This window comes from Cyphellophora europaea (genome assembly GCF_000365145.1).
Source record: "Cyphellophora europaea CBS 101466 unplaced genomic scaffold supercont1.10, whole genome shotgun sequence".
NCBI classification, from domain to species: Eukaryota; Fungi; Ascomycota; class Eurotiomycetes; order Chaetothyriales; family Cyphellophoraceae; genus Cyphellophora; species Cyphellophora europaea.
In genome coordinates, this window is record NW_008481798.1 from 1,111,039 (window position 1) to 1,129,703 (window position 18,665).

General features: G+C 53.8%; 7 protein-coding genes across 7 annotated transcripts; 3 read left to right on the forward strand and 4 right to left on the reverse strand.

The window, feature by feature from the left end:
- Positions 1–26: 26 nt before the first annotated feature.
- Positions 27–536, reverse strand: HMPREF1541_09531 (uncharacterized protein; the record flags this gene model as incomplete). Its single annotated transcript, XM_008714204.1, has 1 exon — positions 27–536. The coding sequence occupies one exon, from the start codon at positions 534–536 to the stop codon at positions 27–29; it is 510 nt and encodes a 169-aa protein (XP_008712426.1).
- Positions 537–2,227: 1,691 nt separating this feature from the next.
- On the reverse strand, positions 2,228–4,091 carry HMPREF1541_09532 (uncharacterized protein; the record flags this gene model as incomplete). Its single annotated transcript, XM_008714205.1, has 4 exons — positions 2,228–3,642; positions 3,687–3,747; positions 3,792–3,989; positions 4,044–4,091. The coding sequence occupies 4 exons, from the start codon at positions 4,089–4,091 to the stop codon at positions 2,228–2,230; spliced, it is 1,722 nt and encodes a 573-aa protein (XP_008712427.1).
- A 2,129-nt stretch (positions 4,092–6,220) lies between these two features.
- On the forward strand, positions 6,221–8,374 carry HMPREF1541_09533 (uncharacterized protein; the record flags this gene model as incomplete). The annotated part of the gene is made up of 6 exons (XM_008714206.1): positions 6,221–6,446; positions 6,490–6,805; positions 6,859–7,526; positions 7,577–7,694; positions 7,806–8,011; positions 8,109–8,374. The coding sequence occupies 6 exons, from the start codon at positions 6,221–6,223 to the stop codon at positions 8,372–8,374; spliced, it is 1,800 nt and encodes a 599-aa protein (XP_008712428.1).
- Positions 8,375–11,806: 3,432 nt separating this feature from the next.
- Positions 11,807–12,899, reverse strand: HMPREF1541_09534 (uncharacterized protein; the record flags this gene model as incomplete). The annotated part of the gene is made up of 2 exons (XM_008714207.1): positions 11,807–12,832; positions 12,885–12,899. 2 exons carry the CDS (start codon positions 12,897–12,899, stop codon positions 11,807–11,809), a joined length of 1,041 nt encoding a protein of 346 aa, XP_008712429.1.
- A 513-nt stretch (positions 12,900–13,412) lies between these two features.
- On the forward strand, positions 13,413–14,480 carry HMPREF1541_09535 (uncharacterized protein; the record flags this gene model as incomplete). Its single annotated transcript, XM_008714208.1, has 1 exon — positions 13,413–14,480. One exon carries the CDS (start codon positions 13,413–13,415, stop codon positions 14,478–14,480), a length of 1,068 nt encoding a protein of 355 aa, XP_008712430.1.
- Positions 14,481–14,490: 10 nt separating this feature from the next.
- Positions 14,491–15,071, reverse strand: HMPREF1541_09536 (uncharacterized protein; the record flags this gene model as incomplete). The annotated part of the gene is made up of 2 exons (XM_008714209.1): positions 14,491–14,889; positions 14,943–15,071. The coding sequence occupies 2 exons, from the start codon at positions 15,069–15,071 to the stop codon at positions 14,491–14,493; spliced, it is 528 nt and encodes a 175-aa protein (XP_008712431.1).
- Positions 15,072–16,340: 1,269 nt separating this feature from the next.
- On the forward strand, positions 16,341–17,933 carry HMPREF1541_09537 (uncharacterized protein; the record flags this gene model as incomplete). Its single annotated transcript, XM_008714210.1, has 2 exons — positions 16,341–16,904; positions 16,953–17,933. 2 exons carry the CDS (start codon positions 16,341–16,343, stop codon positions 17,931–17,933), a joined length of 1,545 nt encoding a protein of 514 aa, XP_008712432.1.
- Positions 17,934–18,665: the final 732 nt, after the last annotated feature.

Genomic DNA, 18,665 nt, shown 5'->3' on the forward strand with positions numbered 1-18,665 from the left:
CATGAAGGGCAATCCGAAAGCCTCCATCAATCCGCGATTTGTCGACGGCTCAATTCATCGGTAACGAGGACCCTTTCCTCCCATGACCTCAGCACACCCTCAACCCTTTCAGGCACGCCCTTCGCCTCCGCAACTACCGAATCTTCGAGGCCCTCCATCAACTTCCGTCGATCAAGATCCGCTCTGGCGTCTCTCAACAATCTTTCCACTCTACCCAATACATCGGGCCTCTGTTTCACGCCCTTCGCAGCCACACATCCTTCAAGCACGCCAAGCACCCTCCCTGCCCTCAGCCCAATTACTACGCCTATTGGATACCCTTCATCAAAGCCTGATTGCATCACTTTTGCCTTTCCCTGGGACAGACCTTCACGGTAGCCATCCGTCATATGTTGGCGACGTATTGATGGCAAATCAGAAAGGACTTCTTGGTTGGTGGAGTTGTCTCGAGTAGTGGACGGCGGTGAGTCCGCCCAGATGTCATCGTCCGCGGCTGCGGGGTCTTGTGTTGGAGATGTCTGTTCGGGTGTCGTCATCGTCGTTTGCTTCGAGAGTGGCGATGAGGCTGATGAGCCGGGTGGCGATGGTCTATCATTCATGGCGTAGTCTTGAGGTATATAGCCGCATGGCGCAAAGACTGACGAGTCAGACCGTCAAAGACAAGGCTTTCATGCGGCGGTTGGCCTGTGTGGGTCACCGTAGAAACGTGGGTTGCCTGCCAAGGGTTTAACCGTCCCACTCCGTAGACGCTAGACTAGGCCCATAAGGCAGCTACTTGTAATTGCCTAGGCGGGTGCAACCTACCAAACTCTCTCGAGCCTTTGCTTCTTCTAGTTCTATCTTTTTGACCTCTCTACATTACTTATTATGCTGCAATACAGACTGCGATCACACTTCTGAGTAATATATTCCCAGCCATTGTCAACAAATATAAGAGCAGTTCGAATACGATTGTAGGGTCAGTTTCAGCGGCGAACGACTAGAGCGTGTTCGCGGGCCATACCCTAATTGACGACAGCTCCACCATCAATGCAAAGACAAATTTCACCACAGCCTCACACCGGCTCCAGTTGCCTGCATGCTGATTCCAATGAAAGCGGCGCCGCTCTTTGCGTTGCGGCAACTGAGCTGCTCTAATGATCTGACGGTGGACGAATACAGACTTACCAGACTCTCGGGTCACAGGCAACTGTAAACATGAAGAAGAGATGGTGTGCCGAGGACGTTATAATTTTCCTGCGCCGCCGATGAAAGTTGAGATTGGGCTTCGTGGGACAATTTCATTGCTGCAACCAGAGCATGATTGCAAATACTTCATGATGGATTGAGCAATCACAAACCGACAGCAACGTCACAGGGGCAGTCCAGAGATCATCTACACAGCAATCCGGCCACTACTGGAGCCGATACATTTGGAAATATAGGCCCAGATACGGGTACACCGACTGACCCGCAACCTGGTAGCCCTCTTGCTCAGGCCCTTACGCCAGGTAGCAATGCGATACAATCTGCTTCTCAGTTGGTTCTATGGATCATCTTTGTCATGTACCATGTTCAAACCCATAACCTTGCCCATTTGTGCGATTCAAAACCACCCGACAGATGGGTATCCAAGCACGTGGTTCAGAATACCTGAATCTAGCCAAATGGACCGCTTCTTAGAAACCGTCCCATCGAAGCGTCATCGTCAACCTGGCATGCGCTCAAGGATGGGACATGACACCGCCAATATCGGTGAAAGATTCTGCAGTAAGAATGACGTCCGCGGCGTCGTTGCATAGGTCGATGATTCGCTGGTAATCATTCTTCTTCAGATCTACGACACCTATACCGCAAGAGCAGCATTTCGAATTCCGCTGTTGAACAGGCTGCGTACATTGATACTCGCTTCTCAGCTGCGATAGCCAATAGTGAAATGGGGACATTCCTCTTCCCAGGGAGTTGGAAGGAAGCGATGCAGGTGTGTACTAAGGGTGTGGCAACGGAGGTCGTACAATGCGATGACGGTGGGGAAAGGGGCGGCAACGAGGATAAAGGCGGGGTGGGGTGCGGAAACAATTGACGGTGGGCTTGGCGCAGGTATCGTAAATTGAGAGGCGTGACGATCTAATGTTGCCTTGCTGCGCGCCCGATTGATCCGTCATTGACCAACGTGACGTTTCCACTAAGGATATCGCAGCTCAGCATCAGCGCGCCCTACCAACTGCCTGTACTGATTCACCCAGCGCTACTCTAGCCCCTGATACCGCTCTCTCGCACGTTCTCGTCCCTGATCCAACCAGTCCTGGAAACCTCCCTTGGTACTTCGTTCTGCTGCTTCGACAGCGTCACCCATCTTGCCGCCCTGCGCACCGAGTCCGACACCGGGCGCATACACATCCTGACTGATGACCTCTTTCCTGCCTTCGCCCGAGGCGCCTAGACCTTGCCCTGCTGTGTAGCCCATCTTGGACAGAAGCGCGGCTCCCTTGCTCGGTGCGGGAGTCTCAGCATCAGAAGACGAGGCGTTCGACTTCGGCTTGGATTTGGATGCGGAGACCTGTTTTCCCTTTTTGTTGACTACGCCATAGACCTTTCTGCGCTCCTTAGCGCGATCGCGATACTCTGATGCAACTTCTCCTCCATCTGTTTCAACAGGGATAATAGCAACGCCATGCTTACTTAGCTTCGCCAATGCCTTCTGTAGTTTTGCCTTGTTGCGCAGGTTAGCACGATGCAGCTCACTTACGCGCTCGTGTGCATTCACTTCGGCAGCGTCGTTGAATTGGCGCATGCACAGATAGCAGCAGTGGCGGACAGGGTCTGCGAAGGATTGTGTGGTAGCCACGAGTGGTGTGGAAGAGGTGGAAAGCTCGCCATCCTCGGAGCCATTGGCACTACCAGACGACTTAATACCGTGTAGCTCGGCATGACGATTGCTCCAGAACTGGAGATGGGACGGAGCAGGCTTCTTTGTTGTTGAGGGGTCGGAGGACTCGGCTTTGCGCTTTCTGATCGCTGCGTTGTTTTTCTCTTTAGCGCTGCTAGACTTCAGACCTTCGGAATCGGCGAGCTTAGCTTGGCCTGTGCGTAGATCTGTTTCAGTTGAGTCTGGCGCAAAGACTACCAACTCGGTGACATAGGCGTCCTCATCCCAGTAGGCGAGCTTGAGTGATGGATTGTTGAGCGGAGAGAAGAGGAAGCGTTCGACGCTCGGTGCGGGATTGATGACCGGCACGAAGACACCAGCGTGGATATAGCTGACAAGAACATGCTTGGAGGCGATGGTGAATCGATCGAACGAATTGTAGCGCGTGATGGCTGCTTGAGCGTCCTCGATGGATGCATACTCGGCGAAGCCATAGCGCCAACTATCATTGGTACGACGATCGCGCACCAGGAGAACACGGCGTAATGTGCCCTCCCTAGCACCGAGGTTTGCGTCGCCGGTCGTAGAAGCTACCTTGGCACCCTTTTTGCCAGGGTTGGAGGTGGAGGAGCCAGTGATGCCTGTAGGCTTATTGAGCTTTGCTATGCCTTTGGCAAAGACTTCTTCCGACACGGATGCCTCCAGACCGCGAATCAGAAGGAATTGGGAAGGTGTGTTGTCCGGAGATGCATCGTTGTCACCGATGTTGGCAATTTTTGCAACTGCAGCCGCATCTGAGGACATTAGCATGATCTACACACAGACAGCAGTCTCCTACCTGACTTCGGGGTCTGACATCGGAAGCATTTCGATCTAGTCGCGTAGTTGTTGACGTTGCACTGTCAATGTAAGCGAAGATCTTCCTCCTTTTGGTGAAACGCACGGAAGAGCAAATCCAGTCGGTATCTTCAGGGCGTGTGTCGCGACGCTCCTTGCCGTAGCTGAGGCGGACCCTGGAATCGTCAGGATCACCTTGGGCTTTACTGCTATCGCCATAAAGGTAGATTGTCGGATAGTGGCGATCCATGAAGTCCTGAGCTTCCTCTAGAGTCGGAAAGCGCAAAAAGCCAAATTGGCGTGACTGTTCTGAGCACTGTCTTCAGTTCCCATCACGGGTGTCATTCATCGGGCTTACTGGTCTGTCGATCTCTGATGATTCGCACGTCGTCAAGGCGATGGACATGATAGTGCTGTTTGAGCTCGGCGGATATCTATCGAGGACACGCAAAATCTTAGCATCAAGTCTCATTCAAACAAGCAAAGTCGTTGATCGGTAGGATCGGCATGGAGAAATCGAACATCACTCTCTGTCAGATGCGGAGCCAGGCCATCCATCATGACTTCTTTACTGGGCCGACCTCGACTGGAAGAACGATCGCGACTTGGAGTTCTGGTCCGATCTCTGCCGCGAGGTCTGCGGTCCTGGTCCTCATCGTATGGGCGGTCACGATCATGATAAGATCTGGCACCTCGAGGCGAGGGAGAGCGTCGATCAGAGTATGTGTCATCTCTGCCGCGGCTATTGTGTCGCCATGAAGGGCTTCTTCTGCCTGAGTTGTAGGAGTAACCAGGTCCACGCGGAGCTCTTGGAATGTCTTGCGCAGATCAAATCAGCATCTCTTTTGCTATTCCAGGCACTCTATCCCATCGTGGTTTACCGTATGGAGGAGTCCGTCTTCTAGTGGGCGAGCTGTGTCTACGATCTGGGGATCTTGATCTTGAACGGCGGTCGTCATAGAAGTCTTCGCATGTGTGCGCTTGGAATGATCTAGGCTCGACTGGCGGATGACCGCCACGTGGACGGTAGCCAGGCATGGCCGACTCAGTTCAAGCGATCGGGAGAGACAAAGATAGGTCTCAGGGTAGTGCTGTCGTGGTGCGGAAATTGCTCATGGTCGATGGTGCTGCGGCGCGGGAAAGTCAGGTCGGTTTCCATCTAGGCCGCATTTGGATTAGCGTCTCCCAGCTTCACAGGGTTGATGGCAGACAGCTTGCCCTTCTTCACAGCATGAGCTCTGCCTGACCAAGATACAGAAACTCTTGCGCGTCGCCGCGACCCAGTCAGAGGTCTCCGGCGGCACGGATACCGAAAGTCGACAGTCAGCACACCTCATCGACTGTTAGATGCGTTCCGCAGCCGGAGTTTACGCTTAAAGCGCCGCTCTCTGTCACTGATCTACTCAGGGAGCTGCCGAACTCCTTATTACCAGGTATCATCAAGCCACCCTCCTCGAGCATTAGTTCCCGTCCGAGTCGAGTATTCGCCAAGATCAACTGCCGACGGAAGTCGAAGTTGAGTTGTGCACAATTGACTAGTGCACATCCCGGCAATGCTAGTGCACCTAGTGCACCTTTATTTCCACCCCTCCATCAGAGCCTCAATCCCGGTCACCTCATGAGTAGCGTTTACTGCACAAGGAGTATATCCTCATTGTCCTCATGCACCACTTTGCACCACCTTCATGTTACATCGCTGCTTACCTACGAACTCAATACTTCCATCTCGTGTACGATACGAAGACGAAGATGGTTTCCAGAACCCCCGACGGTTAGTCCCACGGGGTACTCTCCACTCAACATCACAAATCAGAACACTCAGTGACAGAAGATGCTAACATACCCGGTATTGCTTACAATTACACGTCATAGGTCGTGTGATTTTACCAATCGTGCTGTGCTGACGCTCCTCGCCCCAAGGTGGGTACCCCTTATTCCGCAGCCTTCCGAACTGCCTGACACGTGTAGCATCCCGCGGGACTACCCCAGATTCAGCCAAAGGCTGCTGCACGAGCACACCAGAGGCCAAATTCTTTGAACATCAGGTGCCGTGGAACTCCCTCGCCGCCCAATATTTTCCGGTCCTGTGACTGCACCCCGACTATGTCAGGCTCGCCACTGGCCGTTTGGAGCATCGCTGCACTATTGTCAACATACCACGTCTCCTTGCGATAGGACGCCCGAGTACAGCAGTCCCTCTGCAGGGCGCGGTACCCCCTTGCCAGCTTGCTGGCCCTTTGCTTACTGTGCCAACGAGCAAATCGCGCACTCCCGTTGCAACCAACCGCTAAGTCCATCCCATGATGGCCACACAACAATTGACATTGACCCGTTGCTACCTTTGCAATCCAAGGCAGTACTTACCTACTTTTGGCATGGGCCTCCACACCCCGGTCCCTATGTTGCATCGCACTGCTCATCTGTGGCCCATATAAAGAGCGAGCTTGCCTGCATCTGCCCGACCCGATCTCTCATCTCTTCCTGTTCCTGAAAAGCTGTGCAATCTGACAGCTCTCAGCGAGCCACGTAGGCAGGATGGTCAACGTGAACCGTCCCAAGTTCCAGGTCCCCACCCGGCAATCGCTAGGGTTGACTACCCATGTCGACTATGCGAAGTACAACCCGAGCCACGATGGCTCAGACCAGGCGAGAAAGTCTCTGGGACACCTCGACTACTCGCCACTTCGCCGTATCACTTTGCCCTCGTTCTACATGGCCGTATTGATCTCGATGGGCGGCTTCATCTTCGGTTATGATACAGGTCAGTCACTTCCACTTCTCGTCCTGGCTCGTCTAACATCCAGCAGGTCAGATCTCTGGCTTCTTGGCCATGCCCGATTTCCTGGAAAGGTTCGGCTTGCAGCATGACGATGGCACCTATTACTTCAGCAACGTTCGTTCTGGCCTCATCGTGGGCATGCTCTCAATTGGTACGCTGATGGGCGCCTTGGTTGGTGGTCCCATCGCCGATATTATTGGGCGGAAGCCTTCCGTCCAAGTCTGGTGCGGTATCTTCTGCGTAGGCAATATCGTCATGATAGCTGCCGACGACAAATGGTACCAGGTTATGATGGGTCGTTGGGTCCAAGGTTTAGGCGTCGGCGCGCTCTCCCTGCTAGTGTAAGTGCGACCTGTAAGTCATCAACTAGGACTTCCACTGATACATCGACCAGACCAATGTACATGGCCGAAACAGGTCCCCGCCATATTCGTGGCTCACTGATCTCCACCTACCAGCTGTTCATCACTTTTGGTATCTTCCTCGCTGCCTGTATCAACTTTGGCACCAATGAGCACCAACGCGGTAATTCCGGTTCCTGGCGTATCCCGCTCGGCGTCGGCTTTCTCTGGCCAATAATCCTGGCTGGAGGTATCACCTTCTTCCCTGAAACCCCTCGCTTCGTGTACCGCCGTGGTCGGAAGGAAGAGGCCAAGGCCACCATGATGAAAGTCTACGGTGCCCCGGCCAATCATTTCGCCATCCACGTCGAGCTCGAGGAGATCGAACAGAAGCTGCGTGCCGAAGAACAGCAGCGCACTCTCGTTGGCGAGTGGATTCATATGTTCTCCGCGCCCAAGATGTTCTACCGTATCGCTCTGGGTATGGGTTTGCAGATGTTCCAGCAGCTGACCGGTGCCAACTACTTCTTCTATTATGGCACGGTCATTTTTCAAGCAACAGGCATCAACAACTCTTTCGTGACCCAGATGATTCTGAACGGAATCAATTTTGGCACAACCTTCTACGGCTTGTATATTGTCGAACATTACGGCCGCAGGAAATCGCTGATCGTCGGATCCGTGTGGATGAGCATGATGTTCTTTATCTTCGCCTCTGTTGGTATGCTTCAAAATCCTTCAATGCCAGCGCCTCATCTAATGCCTTCACAGGTCACTTCTCGCTCAACCGCGATGACCCACAAAGTACCGAAGATACTGGCACCGCCATGATCGTTATCGCCTCTCTGTTCATTTTCGGCTTCGCTACCACCTGGGGCCCTATGATCTGGTATGTCACACTCATCCGTCCTTCCTGAACCTTGACCGTCTCTTACCTTCCTCTACCTTCTTCCCATATCACAACTCCATCCATTTGCAGCCACACTGACGCCCCCATCAGGACCATCTGCGGCGAGCTCTACCCCTCCCGCTACCGCGCCAAGGGTATGGCCCTCTCCACCGCTTCCAACTGGTTCTGGAACTTCCTCCTCGCCTTCTTCACCCCCTTCATCACCGGCGCCATCGACTTCCGTTATGGCTACGTCTTTGCCGCCTGCAACCTCGTCGGTGGTCTGATCGTCTTCTTCTTCGTTATGGAAGGCCAAGGTACGCGTTTTCCCCTCCCCTTCCCTTCCCTCCCCACCCATTCTACTTTCCCAAATAAGTGCTTTTCGACCCCATCATACTAACGTTTGCACCCTAGGCCGCACCCTCGAAGAGATCGACACCATGTACATCTCAGGCGTGCTGCCATGGAAATCGTCCAAATGGGTGGCGCCGCCTCCAGAGGAGATCGCGAGGATCCGCAAGGAGGCTGGCACGGATCTTGCCGTTGATCCTGAGGATCCCATCCAGCAGCATCGGAGCCGTGAGCAAGACGCGGCGGCGTTGGCGGCTGCGAGAGAGAAGGAGCAGGACTTGGACCGTAGCTCGGGTGAGGCGGAGGGGGAACATCGCGAGGGCCACTAGCTTGAAAACTGAGCAAGCGAGGAGCTTAGTGAGAGGGCCTGCTACATGTTGATGGGAGGAGGCGAATGAGGAGAGCAGAAGGTTTCTGTGGAGAGACACTGTGGAAGGGAATGACGAGGCGGGGCTTTATCAAGCCTTGCTGCGATAATTACGTGTGATACCATAATCTATACCATTCGTGTCCAGTCACTGTATGATAGCGCCGCCATGTTCGCCTCTTGTGGCGCAGACCTACAAGGCTGGTGTCAGGACTGACGGATGGAAGAACACGGCGCACGTGGATTCTCGAGCCAGCTCTGGTTGCGTTTTCCTGCGGTAATCAGGGATTGGGAGGTGAAACCGACTGCCTCCCTAATTTGCTCAATGTTTTGCGGGGCGTTGGCATCGTGGCGTCTCGTCTTCTTGGCGAGCTTCTCAAGGTGTCCTAAGCCTCTCGCCAAGGTATCCCAAGCTTTCCTCTGTTGTACTCGGTACGGCAAGCCAGCTCTCCGGGTGTCTCAAGCCAAGAAAAAGTCCTATGCCTGCACAAAGTCGTGGCTCTGATTGGGCACTTCGATGAACTGTAGCTAGCTCCGCCCACGTCAGGACGATACAAGGCCGGGATCTGTCATTGACAATACCGGTCAGAGCCACGCCAAGAAGCAACGGCCAGATCTTCGTGTTAAACCGCGGGTCAGTCACTTGTTGATATACCAGGGGTGCACAGCCGCTGTCCTCGTTACTTTACTCGGCATACTTGTTAGGGCAGATAGGTCAGGAGTCCATCAATCAGGGGGTGTGGATTTATCTCCTCCTGCCTTGACAGGCAGGTGGGCTCAAAGTAACGAGGAGAGCCGCTGTTGCACCCAGGGAGTGCGCGCTTTAGCTTTCGGTTTCGAAGCTAGTACGAACAATACTTGAAGTAATAAAATTTATCTGTACCCGTAACGGATCGTACGTATTGGTGACAGCGTTACGGCGGGATTACCGCAGGTACCAAACACCATACGCTGACCGGGATGGTGTGGGCAGTGGAGTGCGATTATATTTCTCTATCGATGCTCCGCTTTACACGTTTGCTTTTAGATCCGTGACAACAGAAGTCGAATTCCGGCAAGACCTAGAGCCAGGCACGTCAGCCTTGCTGCATCGTTCTATTCGTCAATCCCATCTTGGTGGACCAGCGACTTCTCTGGCGTCGCCGCACTCTTCGGGGTTGTCGTTGGAGGGCACATATTTGCTAAGCGGGATAGAGGTGCCGTTACCCCCACACCTATCATGACGATGAATGCTAGTGTTAATGCTCTTCCAGGATCCATCCTGGTCGATGTGGAGCGGTTCCGTACGGTCGTGTCGTTGTCTCGTCGCAGGGCGACGTAGTTGGCGTTGCCGACATGTCATGGAGGAAAATGGAAGAGCTGCCCGATACGCACATCACCTTGCAGTGCTTGGTGTGAAGTGCAACATGGTTCCGGCAGTGAGCGGGTACGTGGAGATATTTGGTCTTGGCACCTTCAAAGGATCCCAGCGGCAGAAAGTACAATTGCGCGATTTTGGAAGCTAGTAAGTAACAAATAGTTGAAGCAATGAAAACTATCTAGACTTGTGAAGAGTCGTATGTATTTTTAACAGTGCCAACGCTGAGCTACCGGAGGTAGCAACTTGAACTCCCCAATTGCCTTGTAAGCAACCAGAGTCAGTGGGTCATTCTTGTAAGACAATGTTGTTTGTGGCCGTGACAGTGAGACGACTTCTGTTGTTACGTCAATGTGCTCTCCGAGTCTCCATCGTGCTGCGAAGGTGATTGAGGGATTCGGCTGGAATATACAGCAACACCACGGCACTGTGTCTCCTTTCAAAGATGATGGGATTCTCGATAGAAACAATCGCGGTGGTAATTCAACCCCCAGCAGGCTAACTAGAGTGATTAGCGGCTCACTTGAAGAACGTGGAAGAGGCGAGGTGGGCGAGAACCGAAATGATGGCATCTGAGACTCGCCAGGCTGCCATCTCGATTTCCCGAGCATGGGGCCAAAGACAAAGACACGGGCTGGGGCTGGGGGCATGGCCATACAACGAAAGGGATCGGCTGCTATTGACCATCAGAGGGCAGGCGGGGCTCGCGCTTGGGGCATCGAAGCAGGGGTGTTTCCACGAAATTACCGTATCGTCATACAAGCGGAAACATCTTTCCTGACGAAAGCCAGCCCGCTGTTCTGATGAGCGAAGGGATGATGGCGTGCCGCAGCCACAATGTTCCAAGGGGGCGAGGCAAGGCCAGGGCGGGCAGATGATTCGTTCATCCAACTCGTACCTTCAGACTTTGACAGGGTGGAGGACTCGTTTTAGACGAGGCAGCAAGAGAGCCGCAGATTGCAGGGGTCGTGGCTTGCGGACCGTGTACGGTGCCGGCGGGTACACGCGATACAGGCGGTTGAGCCCGACGCGGGCGATTTAGGGTCTGCACACAGTGCAGTGCCGAACGGGAGGGGCAAGGGTGCCGTGTCCATGAGACTAAGGGCCGGCCATGGCCAATCAAGTTTGCATCCTCAGGGTTGGTATTTTGGTACCTGTGTCTTGAGCGTGGCCTATCTATCCATCCAATATTGGTGACGGCCGGCTACACCAGGGCATCAAGTGCACAGGACGGCAATCTCAGGTTGGGACACTGGAATCTAGCTTCGATGTACAAAGAGCTTGCCAGCTCCTCCTGTTGAAGTTCACAATTAATTCTTGCGCAAGATAATTATCCTCATCCGTCATTTTGTTACTCGACTTCAGCACTCCAGCCACCAAATAACCTTACTTTGACAAGTATCTTCGAGGGACACAACTCAACAAAGCCAGTCTTTCACTCACGAGAGACTTCTAAATCCAAGCAAAAGTCATGGTCTCGATTGCCATCGCCCTGACAGCCATATTCGGTAGCATTGCCGCGATGGCTGCCATCGTCGCCATCATCCAAGTGGCGTGGTACCATGCTCAAGGTATGTACCATCCCCGTTGAGTTCAAAGACAACAGACTCACTCGATATAGATGCGGCCAACACCATGGCCCATGAACTGGAGGCGTCTGAGCCTCCAGTCTAATCGACGTCGACGTCTATGGCGGTGGTTCTTCAACCAGGGACTCGAAGGATACTTGAGTCCCGACGAGATGGTTGAGTACATGAAAGGCCAAGACCAAACTCCACCAGCGACCAGTTGAAGATCTCAAAGCTGAGCAATTGCGCTACAGTAATGTATCGGTACCACATTCGGGGGAAGCGCCGTTGAAGAGGCTGGCTGTTTTTGGGCAAGCATGGTTTCTCGAGGGCGTACGTTTTTGGTACAACTTCCGGTTTGGCGTTAACAGTTCGGGAGCATTGTTAGTTCAATGGACAAAGCAAACTCCGGGCCATTTGGCGCTTGTTATCGGTAACCCTTTTGATGTCCACTCCACTTCCCACGTCCTCAAACATCTGCTTCGGATGCTCGTCGCTCGTCCACAATCCCTTTCAGGCCCATTAAGCCGCACCAGACCGCCTCTTCCGTGCGGATCGTTCGGCTGCCCTGTCCTGGAACCAGATTGACCCAGAAATCGAACAACTCGCTGACATTGGCGCCGGTGATGCCCCTCTCCTTCAAGTCTGTATCGTTTCGTGCCGCCGTCTCTAGACCGGCCACGCCGCCAAAGAGCAGCAGTAAATGTTGGTATTCGGGCACATCTGATGGCGTAAGCGACGAGACAGATCTTCCGCGTTCAGAGGTCCCGAAGCTGATATCATAGCCACCATCGAATGGACACTCAGTAAAGACTGCAGACAACGATGTTGCTCTTCGGATGGTGTAGCCCCAGTAGAATCCATCCACTTCCCTGGGTGTGCTTGGAGCCACCGCTTCGGCTTCGACGCTATCGTCCTCGGGCAAGCGCACCGTGACTCGCGTCTTCGCGGGAATCTCCACGCCAGGCAGGAGATAGTCGTCACCAAGTCCGACATCCACGTTCGTCCCTGCCTTAGACTTCGTAGTCGTGACGCCCTCGCGGTAGGGGCACCACTCGTTCGACCGCAGGTGATGCGGCATGTCCAAACTGGGTAACGTGCCTGCCGTCCTTAGGTTGTCGTGCATAGGAAACAGCGTCTTCCTCAGATGTGGCGGCGTCTCCAGGAAGCTCAGCAGATGAATCAAGAAATGACTTGGGTCAGATAGTGCCGTATAACCTTCATTGTCGTTCCCGCGACGGGAGCGAGATGAGGCGGAGGCGGGCTGGTCATCGAAGACCACGACCTCGTCGACACAGAAGACGGCGAAGGCGCGGGCGAGCGTGCCGGCAAGGTAGGTCTTCTGGTCGTGCGATTTGGCGTTTGCGATGATGCTCCCAGGAAGAGCAACAGTAAGAGTGGTGGAGCGAGGGCCACTGGGCGTAAACACAGCGGTGGGCTTGGAAGTGTCGGGTCCTGAGGAGGTGGTCCCGTTTGTATCGGATCGTTTTCGCTTCTGTGATGGGTTAGTGATGGCCTGACGTATGAGATGCGGTCTATCGGCTCACATTATCTTTCGCCATAGTCTTGAGATTCGCGAGTGCGAATGATGAGGTCTGGGCAAAGTTGATGCGAGAAGACGAGAACAGATCAAACTCGATGCCAAGCCCATATTAACGAGCTAGTCCGGATTGGCCCTAGCTCCATATTCACTGCCTGAGAAGTCGGCACAGCATACGATGTGCTTTTGGAGCCGTCTAGATCGCAGATACTTTACGAGATGGCGGCAGGGATTCTCAAGATATTGTCAAGAGCGATGCAAATCTCGGTCGAACACTCAACTTGATAATGTCAGCTTGCGCAAGGCGATGGGGGTTTGAACGGAGATAGCAATGCCCATGTTTCGCCATGCGGAGAGTCCGCATCCCCTACAAGAATTTTACTCTATGATTGGTGTGTTCAGCAATAGAATGGATATCGTCGTTGCCTGCACAGCATGGCCCGAAGCAAGACCGCATCAAGTGAAAATATATAAATATTTGCATTGCTATCCGGATCTCGAAGTGCTACAACCGATACCAGCGAACCAGCACAGTATGACAGCAATCAAAGACTTCACCCCTTTCTCCATCGTCCTTGTGACAGGAGCCAACGGCCATGTAGCGCAGCATGTAGTGTCACAGCTGCTCTCCCGGCCTGAAGCTACTCGCCCACGTGTTCGTGCCACGTGCCGCCGCCAGGAGTCGGCTGATGCCCTGGCCACCACTTTCTCCTCCCACGTGAAAGCCGGTACCCTTGAGATCATCCTCATCTCCGACATCACAAAGGAAGGCGCATTCACAGATGCGCTATCAGATGTTACCCACATCGCACACGTCGCCTCTCCTTTGGTCGTCGCACCCAAAGACACCGAAAACGACCTCCTTATCCCCGCCATTCGCGGCACCACCGCCCTGCTCAAAGCGGCCGCAAACTGTCCAAATCTCGAAGCAGTAGTCGTCACATCCTCCTTCGCTGCCTTGTTCGACCTCAAGCAAGGCAGCAGGAAAGGCTATACCTACACAGGCGCCGACTGGAACCCCACGACCTACGCCGAAGCCGCGGATCCGAATCTGGATCTGACTCACTGGCCGGAGAAGTACAGGCCGTTCGTGACGTACTGCGCCAGCAAGTCGCTCGCTGAGAAGGCGGCGTGGGACTTTTACAGGGCAGCGAAGCCACGGTGGCGCCTGAGTACGGTCTTGCCGGCGTCGATTGGGGGGCCGTATCTGCTACCCCTGCCCAAAGGTCTGAAGGGTATCAGCTACAACGCCGGGGTAATCTGGAACATTGCGAGGTCGAAGCCGGAGGAGAAGCTGCAGGATTTGGAGTTTGTGCATTGGGTGGATGTTAGGGATGTGGCGGAGGCGCATGTGAAGGTGTTGATAACACCGGAGGCTGAGGGGAAGAGGCTGCTTGCTGGGCCATGGCGGGTGCCGTACTCGGATGTTGCGGGGGTGATAAGGGAGAAGTTTGGGTGGAAGACGAGTGAAGATGTGCAGACATTGAATCATTGGGATGCTGATATGGTTGAGACAGAGAGGACTTTGAACATCAATTGGATTGGTCTCGAGAAGATGGTGGTGGATACTGTGGAGCAGTTGCGGGCTGTGGAGGGCGTATGAGGTCGCCGCCCTAACTGCGTAGCCCATCGCCCTCGGTCTGCCGAGCCCCTTCAACACCAGTGAACCAAGAAGTTCGATCCTTTGTGTATTGCTCCAGCTTCGGCTTCAGTTTGGTTTCCATCAAAGTAAAGTCATCCACCGTGCCGATGCGGAGGATACTCAGGCCCGGGAAATCCTCACCGACGCGATACATGAGGGTCCCGCAGGTCTTGCAGAAGTAGTTGCTCATCGTTTTCCCCGACTCAATGGTCTTGTTCTGCGCGTAGACGCTTAGATTGTCGCGACCACGTTCATGGACAAGGTACTTGTCGTCGATGGTGAAATTGGACGCAAACATGCTTGCGTGGAATTTGTGACAGTCACTGCAGTTGCAGACAAAAGTGCCAACTAGCCCGGGACCGTCCACTGGCTGGAAAGTGAAAGTCAGATGTGGGTTTCGATTGTCTTGGAGGTAGTACTTACGAATGATAGCTGTATAGTGCCGCAATAGCAAGTGGCAGTTGCTCGGCCATCTCTATGCCAGCCATCACTGCGCTGGGTTGCGAGAGGAAAGTATTGCTCTCCGGAGGCGACATGAGCAGCGGCAGCCATCGTCTTGAACGCAGAGAGATGCCTGTTATAGATGATTCTGCGTTGTATCGAGGACTAGAATTAGAGCTGGGAGTTGTTCGTTGAGGAAGTGTCAAGGACGGAGCAGGGCGTTGTGCTTTATACGTTTATCGACATGCACTCGTAGTCTCGTCAGGCTCGAACGTCTTTGGTGCAATGGTCAAGACTGCTTAGTCATTAGTAAAAACCATTGTACATGGGCATGGGTCTGCAGATGAATGTCCCAGATAGGAAATTATACGACAAAAGAGGAATAGTGCATCACTGGCCAACACACGCATGTTCCATTTAAGTGATCTGGCGTCAATACCGGCGCGGCGCACATGGTGGTGTAAGGATGACCCCTTGGAAGGATGATTGATAAGCAAGACCTCGAGTGAGTGAACTCGTTTCCAAATAGTGTGACCAAGTGCTGGAGTGGGCGAACTGTGGAGGGATCCCTTCCTGCATCCACGGGAGGGAACCGATTCAGACGCACGGAACAGGGTACTCGAATCAGACAGACCAGGCTGGGTACGTTTACGTCGATCATGTCGCAAATGCCTTGCAGAGTGTTACCTGTTGGCGTTCGGTTTTGAGGACCACCTGTCCGGAAGCGCGATCGTCGTATTCGATCAAAGCGAGGAATTGTAGACCTCTTCCGACACCTCGAGCATGAATATCTGCAAGCTTCCGCGAAACATCGCCACGAAGGACCAACCAGCAGGGTCGGCGATCTTGAACGAGCACAGGCAGCCCTCAAACCGGTGATACTGACTTATTGCTCTCGGATGCCGTACCTACGAGGTCTGAGCAGCTTCGACGAAGACGACACGCCGATGTTTTCAAGGCCGCAATGCAGAGGCATAGCCATTGGGCAATGGACGAGTCTGTGCCGAGACCGTGTTTGACAACATCCGTGGCGAGTATCTGCCGACGCTGGGAACGTCTGGTTGCGAATAAGCGATGGTGAGGAGAGGAGAAAGCTGATGATCTGGAACGCCTAGGTCCTAGAATTGCGCTGATGCCAAGCCTGTGCCCGATTGAGGCTGCTGATTGGCTGACCAAAAGTACAGAAAGGAGTTTGGCAGCGCATGTCTCCTGCGCCCCCATCGCCCGCCTGTCTCCTTTACTCACCACTTCATCCACCTGTCGCGTGCCTCATTCTTTTCACTTCTTACCTTGAATTCGTGTATCATCACCTGGGACTGCCATATACCCTTTTTCGAGGACCTACCCTTTCCTCGTGTTTCAGTCGAACCAGAGCCTACAATGAAGGTCGACAGGAGGAGGACGTCTTTGATTATATTCCTCCTTGCCACAGTCGCGTCCTGCAATGTTGACTCGTCAGACCGAACTCATTTGGTGAAGAGAGACCCCGTGGGTGCGTCAGATCCTGCGAGCGAGACACGTACAGGACGCTTGGGAACAGAACACGCTCCTGTCGATGGCAAGGATGGCATGCCACACGAAGGCCCCTGGATCGAGACGGAAACAGACCGAAAGAACCAGAAGCTGAAGGATGTTGGTGAAGAAGAGGCAATCTACGATGAGAAAGAGTCAAAACCTGCGAAAGACATGCCTCAGTCTAATGACGGTGTCATGGATGATCCAAACCGAAAAGCCCCTGGGGAGGGCACGAGAGGGACCGGGGGGGGTGTATCTCAGAGAACGAAAGACGGGAAGCCCGTTGGCAAACAGCCCGAGCAGCCTAAAGAGGCACCTCCCTTGCCGCATTCGGAAAAGGAGAGAATGGAATTGGCCAGTGACGAGACCAAGGGCGACGAGATCACAGGCGATGCAGTAGAGGAGAACAAGAAGCCTCAGAACTTTGACGTGAGTCCCCATATGAACGTCTGAATCCAGCTACTGACTAGAGCGCAGGCGCCAACAGATCTTCCAGCACGACCTCACGACATTCCGAACCCCAAGAACCCGTCCTCTCCGAAAGACGACACCATATCCATGGATCCTTCGAAGCAACCACCAGACTTCACCTCTACGCCCGAGAGCGGCTCAGAACATGAACCCGCTGTGATCTCCCCTTTGCATTCGCTCTTCCTCTCCTTCACGATGATCATGTTCTCCGAGATTGGCGACAAGACCTTCCTGGTAGCCGCCCTCATGGCCATGCGCCACGATCGGATGGTGGTCTTCTCTGCAGCATATGGAGCGCTCTTCGTTATGACAGTCCTGTCCGCTTTACTTGGCCATGCCGTCCCATCTCTCATCTCTCCTCACATCACCAACTTCCTCGCGGCGGGCCTCTTCCTCGTCTTCGGAGTTCGTCTCTTTCTCGAGGCGCGTGGAATTTCTCCAGACGAGGGTGTCACTGAGGAGATGAAAGAGGTAGAGATGGAACTGGAAGAGAAGGAACACCAGGCTGCGCGCCGTGCTCGGAGGCGGAGCTCGATATCACCTTACGTTCTCGAAGCAGGCCGGGCGCCTCGGAAGCACCGCTCGAGTGGTGGTCCTGGTCGACTCCCATCGCCCCCATCATCTCCCTCATCAGCGGGTTCACGTGACGTCTCTCCTTCCCGAGGCTCGGCTCTCAAAAACGCCATCGACGGCTTCACGAATCTACTCTCGCTCCTCCTGTCGCCCGCTTGGGTACAGACCTTTGTCATGACATTTCTCGGCGAATGGGGCGATCGCTCACAGATTGCCACGATTGCCATGGCCGCGGGTCAAGACTACTGGTGGGTCACGGCCGGTGCTCTAGGAGGGCATGCCATCTGCACTGGCGTGGCTGTAATTGGTGGCAAGGCTATCGCGGGTCGGGTCAGCCTGCGCACGATTACCATGGGCGGTGCAATTGCATTCCTCGTGTTTGGCATTCTGTACTTGCTAGAAGCATTGTATTGATAGGACTGATTTCTGGGGGGGGTGTAAAAAGCATGTTTTATCATGGGTCAGGATGAGCGGAATGCCGGTCGAGGACTACCTGGGATTGCTACCGTCGATTTGCATGTGCAGGAGAAACTGGGCGGATGGCACTACGGCTGCTCTCTCTAACAAGAGAGAGAGGTTGGCAGAGGAAAAGACTACATGCCCAAATACTTAATGTGTACCAGAATCAACAGCTGGAGAATGTTCAGCTCCTCTTTCGCACTCGATTTTCGAAATCACTCGACCTTGGTGGTGCGGCATGGACTTTTCAACCTATACTGACAAAACTTAAACAGATGCAGCGGACGCAAAGGCCAAGGAAGATAGAAAGGCAGTGCATGGGATCAGCCTGCTCGGTCGTTCAAGGGCTGACGGGTTCGTGGTGCAACTTCCACGGAACACCATGATTATGCACGGCTTGTGCCAATTCGGTGGCACGATCTCAACGCAGGAACTCCGTTGAAGTAGATCTGAATTATGTTATGGGCGTGGGCGCAGACAAATTAAGTATGGCAGGAATTTCGGCGCCGGCAAGGCAACCAGGCATCCAGACACCCAGGAGTCGTCGAGCATTCGGCTACCTGGAACAGTTTAGCTTCTCTGTCAAATAGCGTCAGCATGAAGTTTCCGCAGGCTGACGAGCATATGACACAAGTCATAAAGCGGCAGGTTTAAGTACATGCATGAGGGGTATCGATTCTGCTACTG